General features: G+C 43.0%; 1 protein-coding gene across 1 annotated transcript; it reads right to left on the minus strand.

The window, feature by feature from the left end:
- Positions 1 to 9025: 9025 nt before the first annotated feature.
- Positions 9026 to 27925, minus strand: Mapk1ip1l (mitogen-activated protein kinase 1 interacting protein 1 like). Its single transcript, XM_029468776.2, has 4 exons — positions 27779 to 27925; positions 17486 to 17507; positions 14979 to 15671; positions 9026 to 12641 (listed from the first exon to the last, which is right to left on the minus strand). The coding sequence occupies exons 2-4, from the start codon at positions 17501 to 17503 to the stop codon at positions 12348 to 12350; spliced, it is 1005 nt and encodes a 334-aa protein (XP_029324636.1). The 5' UTR covers positions 17504 to 17507; positions 27779 to 27925; the 3' UTR covers positions 9026 to 12347.
- Between the last annotated feature and the right edge of the window lie 5 nt (positions 27926 to 27930).

Here is a 27930-nt window from a genome sequence, read left to right on the forward strand (position 1 = left end):
CAAGTCTTTTCACTGAAAAGCATCCCCAGAGCTCTGACACCTATTCGGGGTACACTAAGAGGACAAAACCAAGACAGAATGGCTCTTGACAAAGGTCTAGCCAGACTAGCCATGAACGAAGCACATGAAAGTGTAGTAGGTATGTGGCACAGCCCAGTGGACAGGCAGTCTCACTAACAGGAGAGATGGCCTTGGGGTTTTACATCACTTTGCTTTTTGTTTGTCTTTTTGTTTTTTTTTCAAGACAGGGTTTCTCGACTGTCCTGCAACTCACTTTGTAGACCAGGCTGACTTCAAACTCAGAAGTCCGCCTGTCTCTGCCTCCCAAGTGCTGGGATTAAAGGCATGTTGCCACCACGTCCGGCTTCACTTTCGATTTTTGAGACAGTCTCTGCATAGACCTGGAACTCGAGGCTGGCCTCAAACTCAAGAGATCTGCCTGCCTCTGCCTCCCAAGTGCTGGAGCTGAGGTGTGGGTAACCACCATCTGGCTTATATAACTTCTTTTAAACTCGGCTTGTTAGCTCTAAAGAGCCGCTAACCCTTCTTCTAGTGAGGTACAGATGTGTTTGGTGCCCAGATGTCAGAAGACCAACATCAGATCCCCTAGATGGTGAGCTGCTACACAGGTGCTGGAAAACAAACCAGGGCCGCTAGATGGGAAGCCAGGACTCATGACTGCTCAGTCACCTCCATCCCCTCAAAAGCTGCCTTTAAACCTACCTTAAACCATCGTTAAGGAAGATTCGCTGTTCCTTATCATCCCTAACCATGTAACAAGTAACTGTTACATAAAAGGTGGCTTAGTAGGCAATACACAGTAGAGTTTCAATGCCCTATTTTTGTGCACACACACTCATGTGTGTCATGATGTACAAGTAGGTGCTCGAGGAAACCTCAGCTGTCCGTATCTTCCCACCCTGAAGTGGTCTCCCGTGCTTCCTTGCTGCTGTGCACACGTTTCCAGGAATCCTTCTGCATCCCAGTAGGTTTGATATGGCAGAACATGGGTCACCACACTGGCCTTTACTGAGGTCCTGGGCATTGAAATCCAGAGCCGCCGCATGCTTGTCTGGTGCGTGCTTTACCCACGGAACCATCTTCCCAACCCTTTAGCTTCCTCTTGCCTTATGAAAAGCCAAGACTTCAGTAGGGCCAGCAGTCTAAATGGACATTCTAAGACTCGCTCACGCTATTCATAGAACCTGCAATTAGGATTCAGGCAAACTTCAACCAGGAGTCAGTGCAGTAATGCACAATACCAGTTCCCATAACAAATGGGGAATCTTTGCCTCACTCGAAACGACTTATGGGTAAGTACTTGAAGTAGGTGAAGCGGGTCTGTCCTTGTGGCAGTGCCAAGAAACCACCCTTCCCATCATATCTCTTAACTCCAGAGCACTGCAATGGAATCAGAAGGAACTGTTTAACTTGTTCAATTAAGAATAGATAAGGGCGGGAGAGATGCCTCATGGCTGAGAGCACTTGCTGCTCTTCCAGAGAACCTAAGTTTGGTCCCCGGCACCCACACCAGGAAGCTCAGCATCTGTAACTTCAGGTCTAGGGCCCTGGCTTCCAGAGGCATCTATTCAGACACATGCAAAAGTACACACAAAAATAAATCTAGAAAGAAAGAAAATGAGCCGGAGAGGTGGCTCAGTGGTTAGGATAGCGCTTTCAGAGGTCCTGAGTTCAACTCTTAGCAACCACATAGTGGTTCATAACCATCAGTAATGGGATCTGGTGTGTCTGAAGACAGCTACATTGTTCTCATATACATAAAGTTAATAAATCTGGTACCACAGAAATAAATGTTACTGGGTGGATCATGTAGCTCTCTTGGCATTAGATTCGTGTGTGTGTGTGTATCTGAATAAATGTGGTCATGTTAGGTTTCAGTTTTATGGTGATAAATAACACCCATTTCACAATGAGAAAGCCAATCCAACCAACTGGGCCCAGCTCCAGGTGGGATTTCCCTTCTTCTTGGCCTATTTTAGGTGGGACTTTCAGGCACACAGAATATCATACACACTCCGAGTTTACTTTAAAAGGTCAAAACTTTCCCTCTTAGCCCATTTGCACACAGTTGTGAGGCTGGCTAACTTTCAAAGAAAGGACCAAGTATACTGGGCTTAATGTGACTTGACTCTACTGTATGTGTGACAAAGCAAAAGGAGTCACTGTTTATAAGAGAAAGTGGGGATGATGGCCAAGGGGAGTGGGAGGCATATAGTCCCCTGACTTTAGGTAGAGAACTCTGGTGGCCTTGCCTTGGGGGCAGTCCTAACCATAGCGACTGGCTGGCATCCTGTGCTGAAGAGTTTTTGCCTGGTAGCGCTCCTTAGAGAATGCAGGTCACATGCAAACAGGTATTGCAACCCTTGTTTTCTTTATTACTACAAACAGGGAACTAAGAGGGCTCTGAACTTGTTTAGGGAAGCCTAGAATTGGGCCCAGGTAATAAAATACACAAAGAAACCAGGAAATCACGAAAATACATTTTCTTAAAAAAGCTTTCAGGTATTACACACAAAAGCAAACAAGTTTACCTCAAAAATATCAATGATCACATCAATAGCCTACTTCTAATTATAATTACTTCTTCAGGCGACATTTGTCTTTGTTTCCAAATACAGCAGCAGGTGACAAAACCTAGTATCTTCCATTGCTTACAATATAAACATACATGTCTCAAACCACACTTCAGGCAGCTTAACTTAAAATGCATAGACTGTAAAATACATCAAATTTGACATTATTCAATAAGTGAAAAAAATCATAATCCCAAAAAAAGTATTACAAAACCTCTTACAGAGCACATATAAAAAGTAGTGTCCACTTCATGAGGTCAGTGTCAACCAGTGGCAGCTGGGCCTTTATCCAGACCAACGGGAAACAATCCTGTTATATTGTACACTTGACTAGTTGCACTGATGAACACTACAACCTTGGAATGATGGTTTTGTGAGACTTCATTTCCCTGTATAACCCTGGTTGCCCTGTAATTCTCTGTAGACCAAGCTGTCCTTGTGTTAAGAGATCTGACTGCCTCTGCCTCCCAAGTGCTGGGATATCAACGGCATGCAACACCACACGTGGCTCATGAAAGATATTCATTTACATATATACACACACAACCAGTTTATTAAGCCAGCCACATGCCTTTAATCTCAGAATTTGGGAGACAGAAACAGAAAGTTTTTTGTGATTTCTTCAACTACATAAAGAGTTTCAGGTTAGCCAGAGTTATGTGGCGAGATCCCGCCTCAAAAAACAAAAAAACCCAAATGCCACATTTTTTAAAATGCCCAGGACAGCCTGCTCTCCTCTCTGAGAGCTATCGCAAATCCCCTTTCCTCTGGTGGCTGTACTGGTGGCCCCACCAGGAAGCTCCTGAGCACAGGGACAAGAGCTCCATCCTGGATGTGCACACGGGACAGGGTCAGTCCTCAGATGGGCTCTGCAGCTAGAAGCAAGCAGGAAATCTCAGTCCCAATTGCCATCGTCCATTGTTGTTTCCGTTGGCAGAATTCTGAAAGTTCGATGTTTTCCCCCAAAGCATCCACTGTTCTCTAGCAGCTGGTTCAGTTAGGCGCCTGCTTCTCTAAACGCTGGAAGGATTCAAAGGCCCGTGAAACTTGCAGAGTTTGTAATCTTGGCATTTTGAGGAATACATGGCACCAGTTGATAAGTGTAGGCAACCACTGAAACTGAGGCAGTATCTTACCAGAAACAGGGTGGGGCTATCTCCAATCCAGTTTCCAAAAGCTGTCTAGGTGAGGCCACCCGTGAGGTGTGGCATGAGAAATAGACATTAACCACCACTGACAGCAAAACCAACAAGGTCGGGAGGGAGGGAGGCTTTGTAAAGAACCAAACATTACAAAACCAAAGACTTCAACTTCACAAAAACTATCCTTGTACACATCTTGACTATCTTTATTGTACTTATTTAAGAATTATTGAGGCCATGTCAACAAATTCTATAATTGACTCCTTTAAGACCACTTACTGACAATCTATCTGTCTTCTCAGTAGACCAGTCATGGCCTACACTGTTTGTTCTGAAAGCAGGATTATTCTTAGGTTAAAACAAAACAGAAAATCCTTTCCAGATAATTTTCCTCATTTGGCTACTGGTTATTCATTTTATTTTTGCTTTTCTTGATTCTTTCCTGAAACCCAGAAACACCCTACCCTTAAGGCAACAAGAGACATGTTCTGAAAACAAATAAAAAACAAGAAAACCTGCTATCCCTTTGATTTCCACTCTTACATTAAATAATGATAAACCCAGTAACTCCCAATTATTCAGTTGTAAAGTCCTAAAAAACCAGGGTTTAATGGAAGTACCATTGAGAGCACACCACACAGGGTGGGCTATTAAGTTCCACTAACAAGAACACCAATGACCCTACAAAGAACACCAAACCCCACACTGGCTGATGAACTTGGCAACTGATAATTATTGGCTTAGAGTTACGTAGGTAGGCAGGGCAGTGACAATGTTCCAGGGCTCCAATACTCAGGCTGGCAGGTCGGGCTCCATATCCAAGAAGCTCCCAGGGGAGAACCAGCAATCTTTGTGGGAGTCCAAAAGAAGTGTTACTTCAGGAAAGCCTAATAGGATGGCATCCAATAGAGAAACCAATGGAAGAACCTCAAACATACCCTAGAGGACAAATCCTCTACCTACAGCTGGGGCCTCTTTTTATCTTTTAGTGACATACTTGTATTAGTAAGTTTAATTTAACCATTATACCTAGTTCTGCCAAAATAACAAAATGTTTCTCTCAAAATGGCACTGAGCTCCGAGGACAGGTTTCTTGCTGAGAGCTCCAGAAAAAAAAGCTGGCATCGAATGCACTCGAGCCAAGTTTCCGGGCTTAATTAGGAAGGTGTCTTTGATAAGTCTGTTTTAACCCACGTGGTGGGAAGACCAGCGATATTTTTGGGTCAGCAGTTACTGCCCCCATAGCTCTGTACTCCCAAAGAAGCTCAAGAGTCACGCTTTGCTGTGAGGGTGAAGACTCTAGATCTGACCGGAAGTTGGAAACCCTCAGGCCCAGACTGGCAGGGTGAGAAGAGAAGATGCAAGAAGCAGACTACACCAAAATGCCAAAGCCCACACCTCCAGTGCACAGCCAAAAGCCCTGCTGGAGTTCTGACCATCTCATTAGACCAGTAACTTGTCTAACTTACAAGGAAATAATGTAATGATAGAAACGAACCACCTTTTGTAATTGCTATCTTAAGGAAACAATGATTTGTAAATTCCAAAATTAGATAGTAAAGAAGGCATATAGCATGTGACATCGGTGTGCTGGCCTTGCTACTCAGTTGGCTGGGAGGGTGGAGGACCCAAGGCAGCGACAGTTTAACAGGGCTGCCTTACTCATCTCGCCCATTTTCCTTATTTCTTCCTGAGGCTGGAATCAGCACGGGCAGTCTGACTACCAGAGTAAAACTTCCAACTCCAGGTGCATTTGGTGCCAGTATTCCTCTAGAGCTCCGTCAGAGCAAGAATCTGTCCTTAGATCATGAAGCAATCTTGATAGGAGAGAACTGGATATAATGGTTGAATTAAACTTAGTATACACACACACATACACACACACACACACACACACACACACACACACACACACACACACACACACACAGAGTTACATAGATAAATACAGTAAGAGGGCCAGGTTTGTGTAGGTAGGAGGAGCTCAAAATGTTGAGGAGTCATATTTCAATTAAGTGATTGTTCTTGGTTCTGTGGGGTGCAGTGGTGGTGGTGGTGTGATTATAAAAAGTACTTGATGTTGTCAATTAAGATGTAGATTCTAACAATAATCCATGTTATTTTAGATTTTCAGGGCATAGTTATGCTTTAAACAAATATTATCAAATGTTATTCAATACACATAATCACATTAAGCACACTTGAATGATTCACTTCTACATTTATCTGATTGTACCCACGTGATGTTCTACATATCCAAACACATGAAGCAGGAACTGAGGTGCAAAGTTCTTTCACAAATGCCCTCAACCAACAGCGAAACCAGCCATTATATATGCTTTCTCGTGCATACACATGTACTTCAAAAAGCATTGCGCCATCTCTTCATCCACTGTCAACTTAATGGTAAGACTGCAACAGAAAAAAAGGGGAAAAAAAAAATCAACTTCTATAATTGTGGGTCTCTGTGAACACCAGAACCAGCAGAGTAACTGTCAGAACAGGGCTCAAAATTGGAATCATGTGAGATTTCTGAGTGCCTGTAAGAAAGAAACCGAGACAGGAGTCTTGTGACCTGTTTCTTCAAAACACAAGGAATTGTTCTTAGATTCTGCTTTTGTGCCCCTCCCAGATGTAGCAGATAGGAGTTCACTTCAGATTATCCATTACAACTGGCTATTGTTATTTCTTTATATGCCTCTATGGAAAACGTTTTTGCTGCCTTCAGCTTGCTCCACCACGGGAGGCTTATAATTGGTACATTTACATAAATCTTCTTAAACCCCAGAGTATAAACTATCTGATGCTCTGATTAAATTTGGTGATTGTGAGACTTTAAGCCACCTCATTTATCAATTCCATTCTCCCAGGAGCCACTGCTCTAGGGCAGCGAGTGACACATGGAGCTCAGAACAGGAATCCAAAGTCAGGGATGCTCATAGGTGACTGAGAATAATGGTGCAGAAGACAGCGGAGGCCATGTCTGATGCAGAGCGTGCACATCATTTTCTTTAAAAAGGAGGAGCGCAAGTACTGCAATCGTAACTATCAGATTGCCTGCAAGTACTCCTGGTGTCCACAATAAGCATCAGTCACATGACATACCTCCAGCAGCTCTTCCACGTTCAGGACAGAGCTACAGTTGCTTGGATAAAAACTGCATCGGGATCTGACCCCTTGTCTAGTCTGTAACACGCATACAAGGTCCCTCTGAGTGCTATGCTGATTTCACAGGAAGCCAGAAAGATGCTCCTGAGAACTGAGTCAGAGAGGAAGGAGCAAGATCAAGTTCTTAGTCAACAGCTGGCTTTTGATAATCCAATGAAGATCACCAAGGAGTAATTACACCTCAGATGGAAAATGCTATTGACTTTCCGAAATTTTGTAGAAATGTGGGAACCTACAGACACAGAGCAAAATTGGCTGCAAAGCTACGGAGTCTTCACCAGTCACTCAGAACAGCTGGAAAATGGGCACACAGAATTCTTTTTCTCCCTGGAATTCTCTCCTTATCAATGGATTGTATTATCTCAAGGCTTGACAAAATCCCCTGCTATGTGTCAATACTGCATAGGAGAGGTTTTAGTTCCTGTGAGGCAGCCTTTCCCTTAGGCTTATATTATATGCATGAACACCGTTAGCCACCTCCAGAAAGGAAGAGCTACAACCCGGTTGACAGGACTCACGATATGCTACATACAAATGGGCATCTTATTGCACCTGAAAAGGTACACAGAACAGATACTATGCAATATTTGGAACACTAGTTAATAGAACTGTTAAACCACAAGAAACACTCATCACACAAGACAATTTAAAAACAACTTTCAAAGATCATTAGGAGATAGTTATCAGCTATGCACTTCTTTAGGAATACCTAATTACGCACTAAAACAATTTATGTAAAATTCTACAAGGAGAGAAGGCATTGAGCAGCGCTCACCTACTGAGAGGCAAAGGAAGAACTGCAGAAATCTGATTCCAGACTACAAAACCATTTGTGTATAGTGTGGAGTCTTCACTGCCTTTAAACTTATTTTCCCCACTGAACTGTTGACTCTGGGTGTTACATAGCACAAGAAGATAAACCTTTGGAATGGATTCACCGATACCAGAGGCCATATAAAATGCTAACCGCTCACCGTACCCTTCCTGCTCAATTAGTAAATCAGGGGAAGACCTGATGTCAACAACTATATGGTTCAATCCTTGTTGTATTTATTATATTACCCTCAACTAACAATCACCTCCTTCAGAAAACCCGGAGAACCCCTACTACACACTAATGCTATCAAGACTTCAGATGATGATAGCTACATTAGTTGATTATCAAATTTAAGAAAGGAGATTGGATAGCTCAATTATTGTTATTACCTTATATACTCATTGGATATTCTGATGCAACTCGTCATCAGAATATGATGACATTGGGGTTTTGGAAGTACTAATCAGGCAAATGTCTTTTGGACTATGAATAAAGGGAAACAGCCACAAATAAACATTTCTATTAATAGTAAATCTTTTATTAGTCTGATAGATACAGGGTCTGTGATATTACTATAATTACAGAAAAAGACTGGCTTTTAAGTTGGCCCGTACAACAATTACCTTGTGAAATAAAGGTATTGGTTCTCAACCTCTAATCTCTATTAAACAAAGTGTTTAGTTCATGTCTTTGATTACTGAAGATGGGCAAACTGCTCTTTTAAAACCTTTCTTTTTTTTTTTTTTAAAGATTTATTTATTATGTCTAAGTACACTGTAGCTGTCTTCAGATACACCAGAGAGGCCATCAGATCTCATTACAGATGGTTGTGAGCCACCATGTGGTTGCTGGGATTTGAACTCAGGACCTTTGGAAGAGCAGTCAGTGCTCTTAACCGCTGAGCCATCTCTCCAGCCCAACCTTTCTTATTACAAGTACCTGTTAGTATTTTTGTAAGAGATGTCTTGGAGCAACAGGGTGCTCATTTAACATTTAATACTCTATAGATAGAGCCTATAAAAATTCTATGGGAAAACGTATCCCCTCTAAACTGAATAATGCCTTTAACAAAGCAGAAATTGGATGCCGCACAACCTGTGGTTGAGAAGCAACTTCAAAAAGGGCAAATCGAACCATCTCCATCTCCATGGAATCCCCCTATTTTTGTGAGTAAGAAGTCTGGGAAGGGGCTGGTGAGATGGCTCAGTGGGTAAGAGCACCCGACTGCTCTTCCGAAGGTCCAGAGTTCAAATCCCAGCAACCACATGGTGGCTCACAACCATCCACAACGAGATCTGGCGCCCTCTTCTGGAGTGTCTGAAGACAGCTACAGTGTACTTACATATAATAAATAAATCTTTAAAAAAAAAAAAAAGAAGTCTGGGAAATGGAGGTTGTTAACAGACTGAAGGGGAGTTAATTCTACCATGTATCCCACGGGAAGCCTGCAACCAGGACTCCTCAGCCAGCTGCGTTCGTTACCTTCTTGGCCTGTAAATTGTCATTGATTGGCAAGATTGTTTTGTTTTTTTTAAACCACCCCTGTTCATTGAAATCAGAGAAAAGGTTCGGCTTTTTCAATACCTCATGTAAATAATAGGGGGCCACACTAAAGACATCAGTAGAAAGTACTCCTACAAGGAGTGATGAACCCCCTACAAGATGTGTCAGATCTATGTAGATAATCCTCATTTACATATTTCTCATTATATGGATTTTTTTTGCAGGACTTAGCATGGCAGAATTAGAAATGTTACAAGTTTTACCAGAAGTATTTAAACCATGTGGATTAATAACAGCTCATGGAGAGATAGAAAAAGAACAAAGCGTAAGTTAGGAATTGTAAGTCTCATTGCTGAGTCCACAGGCTCAGTAGCTGGGGTGGCTTTGCATACCTCTTTCCACACTGTAGAACAATGGCATAAGTACTCTCATGAATTGTGGGTTCCTCAGAGGGACATTGATGCAAGGTTGCAGACAGAAGTAGATGCATTAAAGCAATCTGTATCTTGTTAGGTCAAAAATATTTGAGTGTGCAACAATAGTTGCAGTTAAATTGTGAATGGAATTCTACTACATTTTGCGTTACTAATTTTCAATATAATGCCAGCCGTCAGGATTGGAATAAGATCCAACAATATTTGAAAGGAAATTGTACTATTAGAAAGGATATTGAACAGTTACAACACCAAGTGCTGGACACATTCAAAAAATAATTTTCATATGATGATGTATCTGATATTGCTCAAATATCAGCCGATAAACTGGCACAGACCCTAAAACTCTAATACGGACGGAGCGTGACTCCCGAGGCCGGAGGAGGCAGGGTTGTTTTACTCATTAGCACTGTTTTAATTAGCATTGCTGGATTGGCTATTTACAAGTGTTGCTTTAATAAACACATGTCACAAACACGTACATCATGGCAAAAACTTTTAGAAGCTAAATTAAAAAATAAAAACGATAGAGAACTAGCATGAGGTGAGTGCTCCAGCCTGCTAGGTGATCTAGGGACAGCACACTGGGACTCTGAGAAAGCCACTTTCTCAGCGGAGAATCCCGGTGTCTGCCAAGTAAGCAGCTTGCCTGGAGAAGTGGCCTTCACAATCTTCTTATGAGAAAAACTGTTCGTTTTAATTAAACTAAGCAACACTTAAAAGAGTTGGACTGCTGACAGATTCCTCAGTCTGCAAGGAGGTCTGGGTCACCTTGAACCTAGATCACCTACGGCCTAAGAAACAGAAGCTGTTAAGAAGCTTCAAGAAATCGTTATCCTGCTTGCCTATAAAAGATGCTGGACCATCAATAAGGAATGCAGTGGTTCACGGTTACTCGGCATCCTGTGTCCTGATCACTGTGACCAATCCAGGGTCCCCATGCACTAGACATTGATAGTGCTGGACACAGTTTGGGTCGCTTATCTTAGTGGAGGTGTATCCCACACAGTGCTTTCACTGTTTTAAGGGGATTGTATTGATCATTTGTATACTTACAGGATACACCTGCATCAAATGGTAATTAGCTTTATCAACAACATCTCAAAACAAAACTACTCTGGCCGCCTTGGGTTAAAAAATAAACACATAACAGGCCAGATATTACACCAGGGTGCAAGAATGGAGTCACGTGAGACTTCTGAGTGCTTATGAGAAAACTCCAAGAAACCAAGTCCATTTCTTCAAAACCATAGAACCGTTCTTGGAATATGCTTTTATGCCCCTCCTAGGTATAGCCCATAGGATATGTTTACTTCAGCTGTTGTTAATCACATGCCTCTATAGAAAAACATGTTTGTTTTGTTTGTTTGTTTTCTGAGTGGCTCATCCAGTACCCATGGCTTGTTTGCCCCATGCAGAAGTGACAAGTGGCGATCTGCAAGAGGCAAGGCAGCTCAGTTCAACATGACTTGGTAGCTGGTTTCAGAGTCTGACTCTAAATAGTTTACACATCTTTAAGCACAGCACAATTTGGTGAAAAATTTCCTGGCAATAAATAACTCAGTCCCACATGCACAATGACGCTTAAGACAGGACTACATAAAAACACTTTGTAAAAATATACATGACATTTTCCATAAAGGCGAAGACTACATATTGACAAGTTCACTGTAAGTGTCTGGAGGAGGGTCCAGGGTGGTCTTGGCCACACAGACAATGCAAAGGTCACCAGGTTATTAATCACACCTGCTCCCAGTCTTCTGGGAGGAAAACAGGCCATCCATCTCCTCCTTAGAGGAGAGAGACAACCCTGTGTGTTTAACATTCTTGGTTCCACTAGCGCCCCCGTAGCTCCCTGCTTTTTTACTTTTTAAGGAGAAAATTGTGGCCAAGGTTGAATGCACTGTCCACATGACTAGTCTAATACAGGCAAGCATAGCAGAATTATAAAACAGCTTACAGAGTACCAAAGAAAGAGGAAAGCCATCTTTATATTGGCCACTCAAAGGTACCTGCAAGATTTTCTCTCTTTATGCATATCATTAATTTGACCATAGACAGTATGAGAAAAGCCTGGCACATTAAAGCACCACATACCAGAACACCATTGACAAGAGTCCAGGAATAGGAGCTGGAGAGATGGCTCAGAGGCCCCAAGTTCAATTCCCAGTAACCACATGGTGGCTCACAACCATCTGTAATGGGATCTGATGCTCTTTTCTGGCTTTTAGGCACACATGCAAGCGAAACACTGTATATGTAATAAATAAGTCTTAAGGAAAAAAACTTAGGAGTAGACCGGTGTCTCTTCTGATATACAGACTGGTCTTGTTGACAGTCATGTGGCACACGAAGCCAGAGGCTAGTTTCTAAACCACTGGCAACAGGTTGTGCCATTGTAGCTACAATAATAGCAACTTTAGTAAGCAATACAAACAACTTCCTCTTTTAATCTTTACCTAACTCTAATTCCCATTATCAGAGCTTTAACAGAGTGCTTAGTTATGCTAAAACTGCTATTACTGCATGTGAACTGATCAATTAGTAAGTCCCACCAAAATGTGCAACGAAACAGTTGCATACTATCCTCTGTCCAAACAACTGGTCCCAAAGAAATAGAAAAAAATCCTTAGCATGGCAGAACAATATTACACTATCTATTACAGTTATACCTTTTCTCTCCAACAAGTCAATTGGGATCTGAATGGTCATGCTGAGAATTAACATGTAATATAGTTATTAAACACAACAACATCATTTTTGGGTCATTAGTATTATATCCTTGTTGTTTCCCCAAGGTCTCTGCTTGATAAGTTAAATTCTTGATGTCTCCCCAAGTTACTGGCTTCCTCTTCCTCTTGGGGCGTCTTTTCCTGAGGGGCTTGTCATCTACCTTCAGAAGCTTCGTCTGTCCAGTGGACTCTGGGGAGCTCTCCTGGTCAGAGTCATCAGAAAGAGAGCCACCTGGGACTGTGTTCACTTTCTAGAAAGACACAAGCATAACCTCGCCCTGATGTTAGGTGAACATCAGCCCTTTCTACTGATCACTTTCTAGATCTTTCATTTAACATACATGTCAGGCTGTATGTCCTTTAGGGCAAAATGCTTTGGAAATGCAGTAGAAGCATAATCCTTTAAAATGAAAAATTTCAAATTAGCATGGCTATTTAGGTGGCGTTTATACCCTATTTGCCATTTAAATATTTGATGGTGTTGACCAGTGGAATGTAAGGGATTCTTGTAAATGATTAATAGTCTATAAATTCTAAAATTCTTTAACATATTTGCTAGTATAAGCAGGACTATTATCAGTTTTTAATTATAATGGGAGTCCTAGAGAGGGAAAAGGTGTATAACAAATGAATAATGGCATCTAAGGTTGTTTTGCCCCTGTGAGCAGAAACAACAATTACGATAGAAAGAGTATCAACATATTTTAAAAGCATGCACTAATTCTGAGATATGACAAAGATTAGATTCCATTAGCGGACGGCAGAGTGTGGCAGAGAACAAGGCTGCTTCCAATGCTCTGTTGAGCTTGCTCACGAGGTACAAAATTGTCCCTATAAAGATTTTTATTTTGATGAAGTTCATTCGAGCTGAAAAGAAAGTATTAGGGACAAGGAGATGGCCAGCACATTGGCTGAGCACTAGCGGATGTTAATAGATCTGGCAAACTAGAATGAGCATGAATGTTTTTAAAAAGTGTTGTTTGTTGTCCTATAGACATCTGAAGGAGATAATTGTAACAGTAGCAGGATAGGTTTAAGTCTTAAGTTTCTAAGAGAATCATTTTGAGCACAACATGCAGAATCAGTTAGGATATTCAATAGCTGAGAAACATCTAATACAAACTGATTGGTACGGTGAGTTTAGACTGTTCAAAATCTTAAGAGGATCTTGAAGATAATGAGTAAGATGCTAATGTCACCTGCCAATTATACAAAGTCCATTTACTTGGCGGTGCTATGATTTCTGTAAACTTTTACCAGTAAGTTGTTTAAGATGTGTCTTTCCCATCGTTAAGTCTAATTCCTTATTAATAAGAAAATACAGATTATGGAAAATGCAATGCATAGATTTCTATAGCCTTATTTTGTTGATCTGTAATTCCAGTAGGTGATGAGGCAGAAAGGTAAGTAACTGATGAGGAACTAAGCCACTGATTCTAAGAGCTGCCAGCTTAGCAGCAGCAGCAGCAGCATTAAGAATACATGGAGGTAGAAGGACAGGAAGCAGGATGGCTTAGCGGTCAGTCTTGGGTCAAACTTTGGGAGCCTGACCCAGAGTAGTTTATTTTAGGCATATTTAAGCACAGCACAATTTGGTGAAAATTTTCCTAACAATATAACTCAATCCCATGTGCACAATAAAGCTAAGGACATAACTACATCGAAACTCAGTTAAGTACACATGACATCTCCCATAAGGATGAATTCTACAGATTGGCAAGTTCACTGTAAGTGTCTGGAGCAGGGTCCAGTGTGGTCCTGGCCACACAGATAGCACAAAGGTCACCAGGTTATTAACCACATCTCCCCCCAGTCTTCTGGGAAGAAAACAGGCCATCCATCTCCTCCTTAGAGGAGACAACCCTGTGTGTCTAACATTCCTGGTTCCACTAGCGCTCATCTGTGGGGACAAGGACCTCCACACCGCCCACATATATATATATATAAAATCAATATGTGCAGCTATTGACTCTTTGTGGTGGCTTAAAATAAACTTACCATATAATAAATGCAAACAGCAAGTCAGGTTATTTACTGTGGCACACTTTGCAAAAAATGTTTTGAGGGAAGAACATGTATTATCAAGAAATTGTACTAACAAAATTTCGGAGGTCACTTCTGTAAGAATGTTTGTCTTCACTGCTGAGACAGGTACTTCACTAACCAATGTGGAGATCTGCTTAGCTACCTGGCGGGATGGGAGCTAACAGACTGCTTTACAACAGGGAGAGCCATGCGAGATGGGCAACCTGGACAACGAGCTTCCCCTGAAGCTGCACTTTGGCATGATGCAGTAAAAGGGCACCAGGACTTGTAGACCAGCCATGACTCGCACCTTAGTCACCTAAGGATGCTGAGGAGCACTGGTCAGCACAGTGCGAAGTCTTTAGGCTCTTCCCTTTCTATTCCCAGAATTCTCCTGCCCATTGAAACACTGCACCTCAACCCCAAGTTCTCATATTTCCTCAGTTTACAGATTCACAACCATGGTATTAAGTGTTGTATTAGAAGGTCTCCAATTCCCCAATGACCTTCAGTTGTGCCAATGTGACTCTGACTACACAGGCAATAACAAATTGAACACTTACGTGGGGGCCACCAGGCATGGGTGGAGCACCAGCAGGTCCTGAAGGCACTTGGTAAGGGTTGTTCAGAGAAGGATGGGGTCCTGGCGTGGGGTATGATCCTGCAGGGCCAGGATATGGTGCTGGTGGTCCCCAGGCTCCTGGTGGCACAGTGCCCCACGGAACAGGTGGTGCTCCTGACACTGGAGGAGGAACAGTGGGATATGGCCCTGGAGATCGATATGGCATATTAGGATGCTGCCCCGCAATTCCTGGTGCCCAAGGTCCAGAAGACATGGATCCCCATGGACCTAAAGAACCGGCTGCAGCTGGATCTGTGGGTGCACCATATGGCCTAGGCAGCTCTGGCATAGGCATATTTGGCGTAGCATATGGCCCTGTGGGGCCAGGGCCTGGCACAGCAGGATAAGGAACACCAGGTGGGGGACATGATGGTCCAGGAGGAGGAAAGGGTCCCGGGGGTCCTGGGGGTGGTCCGGTTGGAGGCATGGAGGGATACATTCCTGTTGGTACTGGTCCAAAAGGCACAGTAGAGGGTGCTGCGCTACTCGGGGGGAGTCCAGATGGCATTGCAGGTGGAGCACTTGGGTTGCTCCACGGGCTGGAGCCTGGCCACCCTTGAGAAGAATGGCCAGCTTTTGTATTGGTCACAGCAGGCGGTTTGGCAGAGGACTGTTCAGGTAGCGCATCTGCCAGCTGTAATACAAAATAGGTCCATCTTACCTCTCTTCCCAGGAGCAAGTCAAAGCAAACACAGGATAATCCCATACAAACCATGTACAATACCCAGGGATTACAAGCCTCTACTCATCTGAGAACCTCTTCTTAGAAGAACTTGAGATGTTACCTTCGACGTTAACTCTACAGTGCAAATTCTCCAAAGCTCAACTGTTGTTTAAGAACAGCAAGTTACTCTTCATTTCTGAACCGTGAAGAGAATGCAGTGTGGTAAATAGGATATGATCTCTACAGAAGTCTCCGCCTTTACTTTTTAGTTTCAAAACCAGTTTTAGGGTTAAGTTCATCACTACATGAGGCAATGTATATAAATAGTTTAAAACAGAATATGTTCTTTTTGAGACAAGATTTCTTGTAGCCCAGGCTGACCATGACCTTTGAAAACAACTTATTTCTATTTATGCATGTGTGCGTGGTGGTTGGTTTGTTTTGCCAACTTGATATAAGCTGGATTCATCTGGGAAGAGTGAACTTCAATTAAGAAAATGCTTCTACTAGACCGGCCTGCAGGCAAACCCTGGTTATTTTCTTGATTATGTCCACTGCAGACATCATGACTGAAAAGGTAGCCCTGGGAGATATAACAAAGGAAGCTAACTATGATTCCAAGAAGCAAACCAGTGTCCCTCCACGGCTTCTGTTCTAGTCGCTGCTTCCAGGCCCTGTCCAGGCTTCACTTTATGATGGACTTCAAGCTGGAGGATGAAACCAACCCTTCCCTTCCTAAGTTGCGTTTGATCATGCTCTTCATCATGGAAACAGAAAGCAAACTCGAACAATGTGCCTTCGTGAGTTTAGACACATCACATGCATGCCTGGTGCTGGCAGAGGCCAAAGGGTGCTAGGTCTCCTGGAACTGGAGTTACAGGTGGTTATGAGCCTCCTGATGTACAGCGGGACCCAAATTCAGATGCCCTGCAAGAGCACTAAGTACTCTTTTTTTCTTCTTCTTTTTTCCCCAAAAGTGTGATCTACGTTTATTTATTTCTGGGCACAGAAATTTATGTTTGTGTGGGGGCCCATGCAAGAAGGTCAGAGGACAAGCTTCAGAGGTAATTACCTCTTTCTATGTTGTGGATACTGGGAATGCTAAGATGGGTGTGTGTCTTCTGGCATTCAGTGGAGCACTAAGTACTCTTTAACCACTGAGTCATCTCTGTAGCTCCAGCCTTAAATTTGTAATTCTGCTGCCTCTGCCTCTCAAGTGCTGTACCACACCACTATGTCTGGCCAATAACTCTCAATAAATGTTGGGATTGTAATATTACTGCCAGACCAAAAAGAAAAAATTCCATTAAAGACTTTATAACCATGCCTCGATACTTTACAATCATTGATCTGAGAGTGTGCGTGTGTGCGCGCACACTTGTCAAGAGCCAGAGGCTGGAGGGATGGTTCCAGCATAACTACTTGTAATTCCAGTTTCATGGGATCCAACATCTCCTTCCTCTAAGGTCACCTGCACACACATGGCATACACTAACACACATACAAAAAATGACTCTCAAACGAACAAAGTCATGCTCTAAAAGTCCAAGCATTTATCGTTTTAAGAAAAAAAGACTTAGATATTTTACAGTTAAAACCATGTTTTCAAAGTTTTTCCTCTATTTATAAGGAGAGAGTCAGGCATAGTCAGGCTTGCTTGGAACTCACCCTCTTCCTACTCCAACCTTTACAGGACCGACATTCCAAGCACGCACCACATTTCTTGCCAGGACTATGTTTTCCATAAAAAAAAACCCAAAAACCAAAAACAAGGTTCAACTTACCGAAAATTCATCTGACATTTTCCTAAAAAAAAAAAAAAAAAAAAAAAAGTCAAAATTAGTTTTAGAAGGACTGTTTTTGGTGTATACATTTTACTTACATGGCATATTTCTCATTTCTTTTTTTCTGATGGATTAAGATGGGGTTTCTCTGTGTAGCCCTAGCTGTCCTGAAACTTTCTCTTAGACCAGGCTGGCCTTGAGCTCAAAGATTCCCCCTGCTTCTGCCTCAGGACTGCTAGAATTATGTTTTCTTTTATATAGAAAAAAGTTTCTACTAAAATTAAGAGCCGGGTGTGGGGGTGCATGCCTTTAATCCCAGCACTCGGGAGGCAGAGGCAGGCGGATTTCTGAGTTTGAGGCCAGCCTGGTCTACAGAGTGAGTTCTAGGACAGCGAGAGCTATACAGAGAAACCCTGTCTCGAAAAAGCAAAACAAAACAAAAAAAATTTAAGATAACCATACCAATTTCTTTCTTCTCATGATTGTATATTATCTACCAGTAGGCTCTCCCTGCCCAGGACAATCTCAAAGCCCTGGGTTCAAGCGACTCTGCAGGACTAAGACCCTTGGTAGAAACTCCTTCAAGCTTCCACACTCCCTGTAAACAACAGTTCAGCCACACCCACAATGGACTCATTTCTCTCTCCTTCCTTCCTTCCGGTGGGGAGGGGCACCAGGGCAGGGTGTTTTTATTTTACAACTTCCAGGTCATAGTTCATTACTGAGGGAAATCAGGCAGGAACCTAGTGTTATAAACTGAAGCAAAGGCCATAAACAAACGCTGTTTAGTGGCTTGCTCAGCTATTAAGGAAAATTTATTTTTGAGATTATAACTAGATCATCTCCCTTTTCCCCTCCTTCCTTTTTCAAATTCATGTACTTTTAAAAATTGTTACACATGTGTAAGTGTATGTATGTGTATATATATATATATATGTATGTATATATTCATTCCTAACTATAATCTGCTCAATCTGTAAAATGGTACTCGTTACTCTGACTTCTTTGACAGCATAGGTTCTTTGAAACATTGGCACAGCAAATGTACACTTCTTTTCCCTCAACTCTAATTATGCATAATCAGGAAGAAGCCCCTGGAGTGGACTAGAGTCAAACACGCAGGCTCACCTGAAGCCCTCCTGGCACAACCTATGCAAACCTATGCTGTGACCTTCAAACTCTCCTTCGACCTCTGGATATTACTAAATCTTGATATATCATCCCGATTACTCACTTCCTGTGACTATTCGGCCATCACTGGATGATGGAGCACGGGCATTGCCTCACTGATCAACCATAGTTCCAGAGATGGAATCTTGGGCCTTGTTTGTGCTAGGCAAGTGCCCTAATCAATCTTTATTTTTTTTGAGACAGGATCTTGTGTATACTAGACCATCCTTGAACTTGTTATGTAGTAGAGGATGTCCTTGACTTTCTTTTTTTGTTTTTCAAGACAGGGTTTCTCTGTATAGCCCTGGCTGTCCTGGAACTCACTTTGTAGACCAGGCTGGCCTTGAACTCAGAAATCCGCCTGCCTCTGCCTCTCCTCCCAAGTGCTGGGATTAAAGGCGTGTGCCACCACCTTCCGGCGTCCTTGACTTTCTGATCCTGCTGCTGTGATGCCTGGTTTATGTGGTGCCCCATCCCTTACCAATTCTCAAGTTGAGTGTATCGAGTATAATCAACACTCGATAAAGTACAAAGATTAAGTGTTCACCTTAAGCTCTGGCCACTCTAACAAGATCCACCTTTGCTATCCTAGAAGCTGTCCACTCCTTTTCAGTCATCTGACCCCTGCTGTCCTTTTTCTCATCTGTTTTAATGGTCATTGACTTATAAGACCAGAATAAGACAGCAAACACTCCCCCCCTTGATCATTTAATAATTGGTAATAACACATCACTCCATTTTGTTACATGGAAAGAACACTAGCTGTTTTATGAGACAAGAACTTTCTGCAAAGGTCCTTTTAACTTTCTTAAATGGTATTTCTTTTGGTGTTACAAATTTTAATCTTTTGTAGCTTACTAATCTGTTTCTACTTGTGAACTCAATTTTGTGCTTAACAAAGATAACCACTTCAAGAGTATGCTTGTGGGATTTTTTGTTTGTTTTTTCGAGACAGGGTTTCTCTGTGTAGCCCTGGCTACCCTCGAACTCAGAAATCCACCTGCCTCTGTCTCCCAAGTGCTGGGATTAAAGATGTGCACCACCACCACCTGGTATGCTTGTGGTTTAGCATGTTTACCATTTCACAGTTCTTCTAAGTAGTAATTAATAACTTAGTCCTTCTCAATAGAACATGTTACCTTTAAAACTCTTGCCGCCACCGGCAATAGTATTTACTGAATGTTTACTGTAAACAGGGGTATTTTCTACAATGCAAACATTATTACCACTCCAGCTTACAGGTGCAGGAAACTTGTTTAAACAGAGCAGAGGCTCAAACACAGGTACAGCCTGACCCCAGCTGACCAGGCAGCAGATCCAATTATCCTCACAAGTATGGAGGACTCTCCCCCTGCCCACCTGTAGGAAGCACTCACATAAAACCTTTGTGTTTTAAAAAGAGTTGTGCTAGCTTCCTTGTAGTTTCTTCAAATATTCCTGAATTTCATAGCTACCTTTCCCAGGGTTTTGTTTTGGTAAGTAAGAACAAAACACCCAATGCTCCGGTGGGAAATACCTGTTTGTCAATGAGTTTGGGAGATAGCAGATGTGTTTAAAACATCAGATCTCATCCAGAACAAGGTACAGGCAGATACTGACATGTGCTTTTCTTCTTAGATAGGGTGTCACTGCTCCCAGGCTGGGACTGAGCTTGGGCTCAAGCAGAGTACAGTACAGTACCTGGGAGCCGCGTCAACAGATATACCCACCTTGCTGTACCTTTCTTTTCAAAGAGGTTTCTAGCTCCTTTTCATGTGGCTGTAAATAGGTCCCTTGAGCCATTTCTCTAACTGGTTACTCATATCTGAGCAGAATATAACTTTTGCAAGCTATGACATTACTGGATTATTTTCTTCCCTGAACAAGTTTTTCCAGTTGATCCTATATAGTTGCCAGCAACGGCTTTATCGTATTTTCCCAATACCAACCGATCCTTTCTCTTTTGCATCAGCTAGGACTCAAGTAACGGAAGGCTAAACAGTGATGGTAGTACATGGGTCTTGTTACTAACACTCCTGAAAATGTTTCTGATGTTTAAGCATGATTATTGTTTTTAGTTTGAGATTTGGAGACAAAAGCAAAACAAAAACACACACTGCAGGTTTTTGTTTATACTGTGTTGGAGTTCACTCTAAGAAGCTTGCCCTTTTGACTAGACACTTATTCATATGAATCCCTTAACTCTCAGAGTATAGACTGTCTGAGGTGCTGAGATAGGTGGACTGTTGCATGAGACTCATTCATTTCGTCTTTTCTCATATATTACACTCCAGCCAGTTTCCCTTCCCTCCTCTCCATCTCCTCTTCCCCACACCCACTCCCTCCCTTTCAGAGAAGAGCAGGGAGTTACCTGGTGCAGAAAGTCACAGTGAGACTAGGCACATGCTCTCACATCAAGGTGGAACAAGCAACCCAATAGGAGGCAAAGCGCCCCCAAAGCCGGCCAAAGTGTCAGTCAGCCCTGCTCCCACACAACAATAACATACAAGCAGAGGGCCTGGTTCAGACCTGTGCAGGTTCCCTGATTGTCTACCCAGTCTCTGAGAGCCCCTATGAGCCTGGTTAGTTGATTCTGTGGGCCATGTTCTTTTGGTGTCCTTGTCCACTCTAGCTCCTACAATCCTCCCTCCCCGTCTTCCTCAGGATTCCCCGAGCTCTGACTAATGTCTAGCTGTGGCCTACCTCATTTATCTGCTCCACTCTTCTAGGACCCACTGCCTCTTTAGCAGTGACAAATGGTGCCCTGAAAAGGGACTTGTTCAATTTTGGGTCACTTGGGCATTAATTCAGACTGTTATCCAAATGTTTAAGGAAGAAATGGCTAGTTCCTTGAATTAATATAAACTAGATGATGAAACCTTAAAATTGGTAAAAGAGGCAAGAAATGGCATTTTTTCTGTCCAGGTACAATCTACAGTAAGAACAGTGTCACCGATAGCTGTGCTGGTGGCGACTCCTTCAGCCTCCCTACTGGAGTCTCCTTTATGACCCGAAGCATGGGGTCAGGAATATGATAATCAATCTAATCTTATATGGACTTAGGGGAACCTGAGGAACTGCTAAGTCTATAACCTAGGCAAGCTAGGACAAGGCAAGGAGACAGAAGTCATTTACCAACTCCTACCCAGCCTCACACCATGTGCTTGGTATTTCTAACGCAATGCCAACAAAATAACAATGTTTATATGGACCAACCTATCTATCTAAAAGGAGAGAGATGCTACTGTACAGCCCTCACATAGTAGCTCTAAAGGCAACAAAAGAACTTTGGCTATTTGAATCCTGAATCAAAAAAAGCATTAAAAAAAAAAAAATCCCGTGGATTCTTCCCTGCCTGTAAGCCTACTCATTCTCCTTACTAACTGGTTTCCCACAGGTGTTACATAGCACCAGATGATAAACCTTTGGAATGGATTCACTTATACGCCAGAGGCCATAAAATGCTAACGGCTCACCATACCCTTCTTGCTCAATTAGTAAATCAGAGGACCTGAGGTCAACAATTATATGGGTTTGATCCTTGCTGTATTATATTACCCTTAACTATCAGTTTTTCAGAGCATTATAGAACTCTATGGGTTTTCAAATTTAGTTATTACTGGACTCCTTCCATAGTAATAAATCATTATGCAGCTGGTAAGCTATGGGATTTTCTCATACAAACTTAATTTGTGATTTTCAAAAAACTGTCCAACCTTCTCACATTCCACAGGCAGATACCCATTTTGTTGATGGCTCACCCAAGGGTATAGGAAGGACTCATGGCCTAGATATTCAATCTACTAATACTTCTTTCCCTCAGCCTAACAGGCGGAACTGGCTGTTTTGATTCATCTACTATGGTGAATTCATAAACTCATATTGTTTCATCTCCTGCTTGTGTTGTAGGACGTCCATCAACAGAGGCTGCTTTACCTTTGTCTTCAAGTTGTTAGGATTCCAAGAACCACAATCTGGTTAAAACCCTGCACACAGTCTGTGTTAACCATAGTCACTCATACTCTACCTAACCTCACTGGTTTTATTACAGAATGAAAGAAGCAAGCTGATGCATTAATCTGCCCTATTTTTCTTTTCCAGAAGGAAACGGTGAAGGGCATACATCTGTCATTGCGTATGGACACACTGGAATGGATTCGTCTTCAGGTCTCACTGTTAAGGTCAATGAGAGGGCAAGCAGACGGTGCAAGTTACCAGAAAGACTGCAAAGTCCAACTAAAGGGCAAAGGGAGATACCAACCATATCATCAGAAGTCACAGCTGCCCAACTGGGGTCAAGCTATGGCCCCATATACTAAGGGAGAAGTGACTTTACTAATAAATCCATGTTTGTACCTGGACCTTGGGGCCATAACAGACTCATTCATTCATCTGAAGAGAGGACTGCAGTTAACGTTTCCGTGGGATTTGAATCACTTCCTATTGGCAGAGCACAGCATAACATTCATATGCCTGCTAAAGGTAGGTACGGGCTTACATTCGACGGGATACCAGAACTACTAAGAGTCTCTTTTCAAGCTGTTCTCTAGATTTTCCTAATCAGCATAATGTAACCAATAGTGCTGGGCATTGCTTGGATCCCTGGTCTTAGTGGCAGATTATCACACACAATCCTTTCACTGTCCTAAAGTTACTGTATTTATCATGTTGACTTACAGGATATTCATGCATCAAATGATAGTTAGATTTATCTACAACATCTCAAAAAACAAAACCACCATGGACATCTTGTGTTTTTTTTTTTTTAAAGCCAGCCAGGCGTGGTGGCACACACCTTTAATCCCAGCACTCGGAAGGCAGAGGCAGGCGGATTTCTGAGTTCGAGGTCAGCCTGGTCTACAAAGTGAGTTCCAGGACAGCCAGGGCTATACAGAGAAACCCTGTCTCAACCCCACCCCTACCCCCCAAATCAAGCCGGGCAGTGGTGGCGCACGCCTTTAATCCCAACACTTGGGAGGAGGCAGGTGGATTTCTGAGTTTGAGGGCAGCCTGGTCTATAAAGCATATTATGCAGAGAAACCCTGACTCAAAAAACCAAAACCACCCCCCCCAAAAAAAACCCAAACAAACAAACAAAAAAACCCAAACAAAATCAAAAGGGGAAGGATGTCAGACCAGAGTGTGGGAATGGAGTCATTTGAGATTTGAGATTTCTGAGTTCTTATGAGAAAATCCTAAGAAACCAAGACATGTGCCCACAGTTTCTTCAAGAAGAGAATTGTTCTAGGAATACGTTTTTGTGCCCCTCCTAGATCTATCAGGTAGGGATAAGGTTTTTTGGTTTTGGGTTTTTTTTTTTTTTTTCCGAGACAGGGTTTCCTCTGTGTAGCCCTGGCTGTCCTGGAACTCACTTTGTAGACCAGGCTGTTCTGGAACTCAGAAATCCGCCTGCCTCTGCCTCCTGAGTGCTGGGATTAAAGGCGTGGGCCACCATGCCCGGCAGGGATGATTTTACTGCATATTATTCATTACACCTGGCCACTGTTATTTGTCTATGTGCCTCTATGGAAAAACATTTTTGCTGGGTACAGACTTGCCCTTCTGATTGTACATTTTATTCATGTGACTCCCTTAACCCCCAACAGCATACATTGTCTGATGCTCTGAATAAAGTGGGTTATTACATAAGACTTTAGTTCAGCTCATTTAATAATAGGCTCCACTCTCCCAGGTCCCATCCTCTAGAGCAGTAAGCAATACTGATGTTAGCTATCATCATAGAGGCTTGATGAGGCTTGAGCTAGGCTGCAGAATGCTACAATACCTAGATTTTCTCAAAAGCCATATAAAACACCCAACGGCACTATGACAAGGTGGGTGTAACTCTTGGTCAAGAGTACTTTTAATGCTGGGTGAGACAGTGTACTTCTATAATCTTCTGGAGGCCTTGGTCCTGAGGCAGGGCTGAGAACTTGAGGCTACCCTGTATGTTACACAACTTAAGACTCAAACACACACCCCTTTTTTCTTTTTGCACAATTACAAACTTTAAACAACTTCCGTTACTATTTAAGATATAAGATCTTATTCAAGAAGAAGGGAAGCATACACTGACATTCACTTCCTCCGCTTCTCTGGCGTCTTTCCCTTTTTAGCTAAGGCTTCATTGCTTTCAGAGTGAAAAATAGTTATTTCTTTAGAGTAAAAACAGAAAACGTTTTTGCTAGTCACTAGAAGAGAAAAATACCTGTCAGTAGATTTCATGGTCTTTAAGGAAACCATCCTCATTTCGAGTGTAATTAACGAACATTAAACCTTCTGGACAAAAGCAAGGCTCTTAACAATCTTGTAAAAGCCGTGCGTGCCTCCTTGATACCTCACTACCAGCTGAAGTTCAGGAATCTAAACACACAGGCAGTGAGACCACACGGATAAATACATTCAGAGAAATCAAGGAAAATCACGACTTCTAGGATTTTTGTATAGGTGAGTGTTAATTCTGAGATTTAGCAGAGAAAAACCAATTCCACCATTTTGGGCCAAATTTGAAGGAAGCTTTATTAGATATTAAATACTGACCAAGAGATGGACTTTGGCCAGGACTACTACCTGAGACCTTCAGCTGTGTGGCCTGGAAACACATGTTGGAGGGGCTTTTCTGGACAAAACTCACTGGCCGCCATACTTTCCCACAAGATTTTATTGTTTTCCAAGAACTACAATGCTTAGCATTCTAGGAAGTGACCTGGCTCTTGGATGGGTGAGGCTTACAGGCTAATTTTGGGCATTACATTAGCATATATTATATCGAAAGCAGATTCTGAATTAGTACTGGGTAATATATCAGGTTATATTCCATTTTATAACTGGGTAACTAAAAGAGCTTGGAATGTTTTGAACATCACATAGTAGGAGCTCTTATAATTTATTCCTATTAATTGAACCCAAGCTTTAGAGTAGTTAGTGGCATGGCATAGACATTCCTGAGAAGTGGTGTCTCTGCAGTCTGGAATAGTATTAGGGTAAAGACAGGCTCCGGGGTAAGAACAGTTTGTATAAAACCAGAGGAAGACCTGTCTGGGGTAAAGCAGATGCAGTTCAAATTGGCTGGAATACCAGAAAGCAGTAAGAAGTTTTTTTTTTTTTTTTTTTTTGGTTTTTCGAGACAGGGTTTCTCTGTGTAGCCCTGGCTGTCCTGGCACTCACTTTGTAGACCAGGCTGGCCTCGAACTCAGAAATCCGCCTGCCTCTGCCTCCCGAGTGCTGGGATTAAAGGCGTGCGCCACCACGCCCGGCTTAGCACAGGGTTTTTGGACAAGAGTGCTAAATAGCTTTATAGCTTACTTGACTGAGTCAACTTCAGTTTCTTCATGAAGTTAGAATGGGCTGTCATGCTATACGGGAACTAAACAGGACTTCATCTGACCCAGTGACTAAAACTGGAAAATAGCAACAAATGTCCAATTCTCTCTTCCTGCCATTCTTAACATTTTAAAAACTATACACGGGCTTGTTCACTTCCATGGAGGTTCCCCAGAAGGCTAGAAGTGCTGAATGTCCTGGAGTTATAGGTGGCTGTGAATGCTGGGACAGAACTCCAGTCCCCTGCATGAACAGTGCAAGTATTCAACCTGAGCCATCTCTCTCCCCACTGCAGCCCCATCTTCTCCTTCTCACTTAAACACAGAACAAAAAAGCCACCAGAGTAGACTGCCTGTCTGGCTATGGTCAAATCCAGTTCTCGGAGTCCCATACATGGCAGTAAATGGGTATTTTCCAGAGATTTGCTGAGGCTTATACTAATCTGTAAATAAATCTCTTAAGTCACTGCCTGGCACTGAGCAAAAAACTCAACAAATGTTAGCTTTTACAACTGATACAATATGGCCACAAACCTTTGTCTATTTTCAAAGCAGAGAGCAACTAAAAAAAAAGAAAAAAAAAAAAAGCAATCTCCTAAGTACTGCGCAAACTTATTTGGTGGCAAAAGCTGACCCAACATTATTTATCTATTTCATTTTCCACCCACTCCCAGCTATAGTCTGAATAGTTACAACTGCTTTATTTTTTTCTTTCCTTCCCTAAAGTTTTGGGACTTGAATTTAGGACCTTGTAGCAAGCCAGGCTAGCATTTATCTACAGGCCCACCCTGTGCAAATATTACTAATTAACAGTCCCCGAGTCTAGGGCTCCTCAATAGTTAACAGTCACAGAATCTCAAGATTGCTGAATTCCTAAGCTTCCTGGCCCCAACGCTCAACCTCTGTAGGGAGAATGAAGACGACACCGATTCCTTCTGTAATCAAAAAGAACATTCCAACCTCGGCAGCTGCATGAAAAAGTTTTTGAAGGGAAGTGTTCTAGAGTGGCTCCAATACTCCACGACTAAGAAAACTGCCCTCCTCCCCACCCAAGGGGCGCCACTAACAAAGACTTCCGAGCGCGACTCCAGCTTCTGAGGGTTTGGCTTCCAAACAGGCCTTCCGCACATGGGGGAGGGGGCAACACGTGTGTGTTTCTGTAGTAGGCTGTTACACATCTACGGTGGGGTCTGGTTTAGATACTTCAACTTTAGGATTAGTGAAAACATTACTTTCAGTTTTCATGGCAGGGAGAAAAAAAAATAGTTCAAGCGTTCTAGCTGAGCTCAAAGGAGAATGTCACTCACTCAGCCCATGGCACCTTCTGTCCCCCGTGGTCATTTAAAGAATGGGTAATTACGATCAGCTTGTCACACAGAATTATCAGGCGATCAGGCGCCAGACCTTGCTGTAAAGATTCGGGTCTCCTCCACTGTCGTTTTTATTAGAAATTAGTGGCTGGGATACCGAGGGGCACGGGGACAAGGTGGGGGCAAACAAGCTGCCCTTTAGGGTTAAGGGAACAAAGGGAATCCGGGATCAACCGGAGCGAACCAGCCCCCAGCCGGTCACGCCGGCGGATGTGGGGGAGGGTCGCCCGCTCCCGCCTAACCCCCCACCCCCCGCCCGCCCCCGCCCAAGTCTGGCATGACGTGGGCGCCCCGGAACCCGACGGACGCGACATTAGATCCCTCGGTCGCCTGGTTCCCGGGGGACCCTCCCCATCGAAAGCTCTAGAGCCGCCAGGCCCCCCGGGATCCCTCGTCTTCGCATCGTCTCCCGCCAGCCTCGCGCCCCGCCGCAGGCACCCGAGCGGACTCACCCGGCAGGATCCGAGTCCTAGGCGCGGCACAGTGGCGGCGGTGAGTCCAGAGAGACGGGCAATGGAGACCCGCTGAAGGCCTGATGGACCGAGGCGACAGCGACACGGCTCCTCCTGGCACCGGAAAAGGAAGCGGGGAGGCCGGCTCGGCC

Source organism: Mus caroli, unplaced genomic scaffold (genome assembly GCF_978045245.1).
Source record: "Mus caroli unplaced genomic scaffold, Mus_caroli_1 scaffold_12, whole genome shotgun sequence".
In the NCBI taxonomy this organism is placed as follows: domain Eukaryota; kingdom Metazoa; phylum Chordata; class Mammalia; order Rodentia; family Muridae; genus Mus; species Mus caroli.

Excerpts from the sequence above, each read along its gene's own strand:
- Mapk1ip1l (XM_029468776.2), bottom strand. Across the intron at positions 12,642-14,978 it reads CCATGCCTGGTGGCCCCCAC|AAAGTGAACACAGTCCCAGG; the intron begins GTAAGTGTTCAA and ends GTGTCTTTCTAG.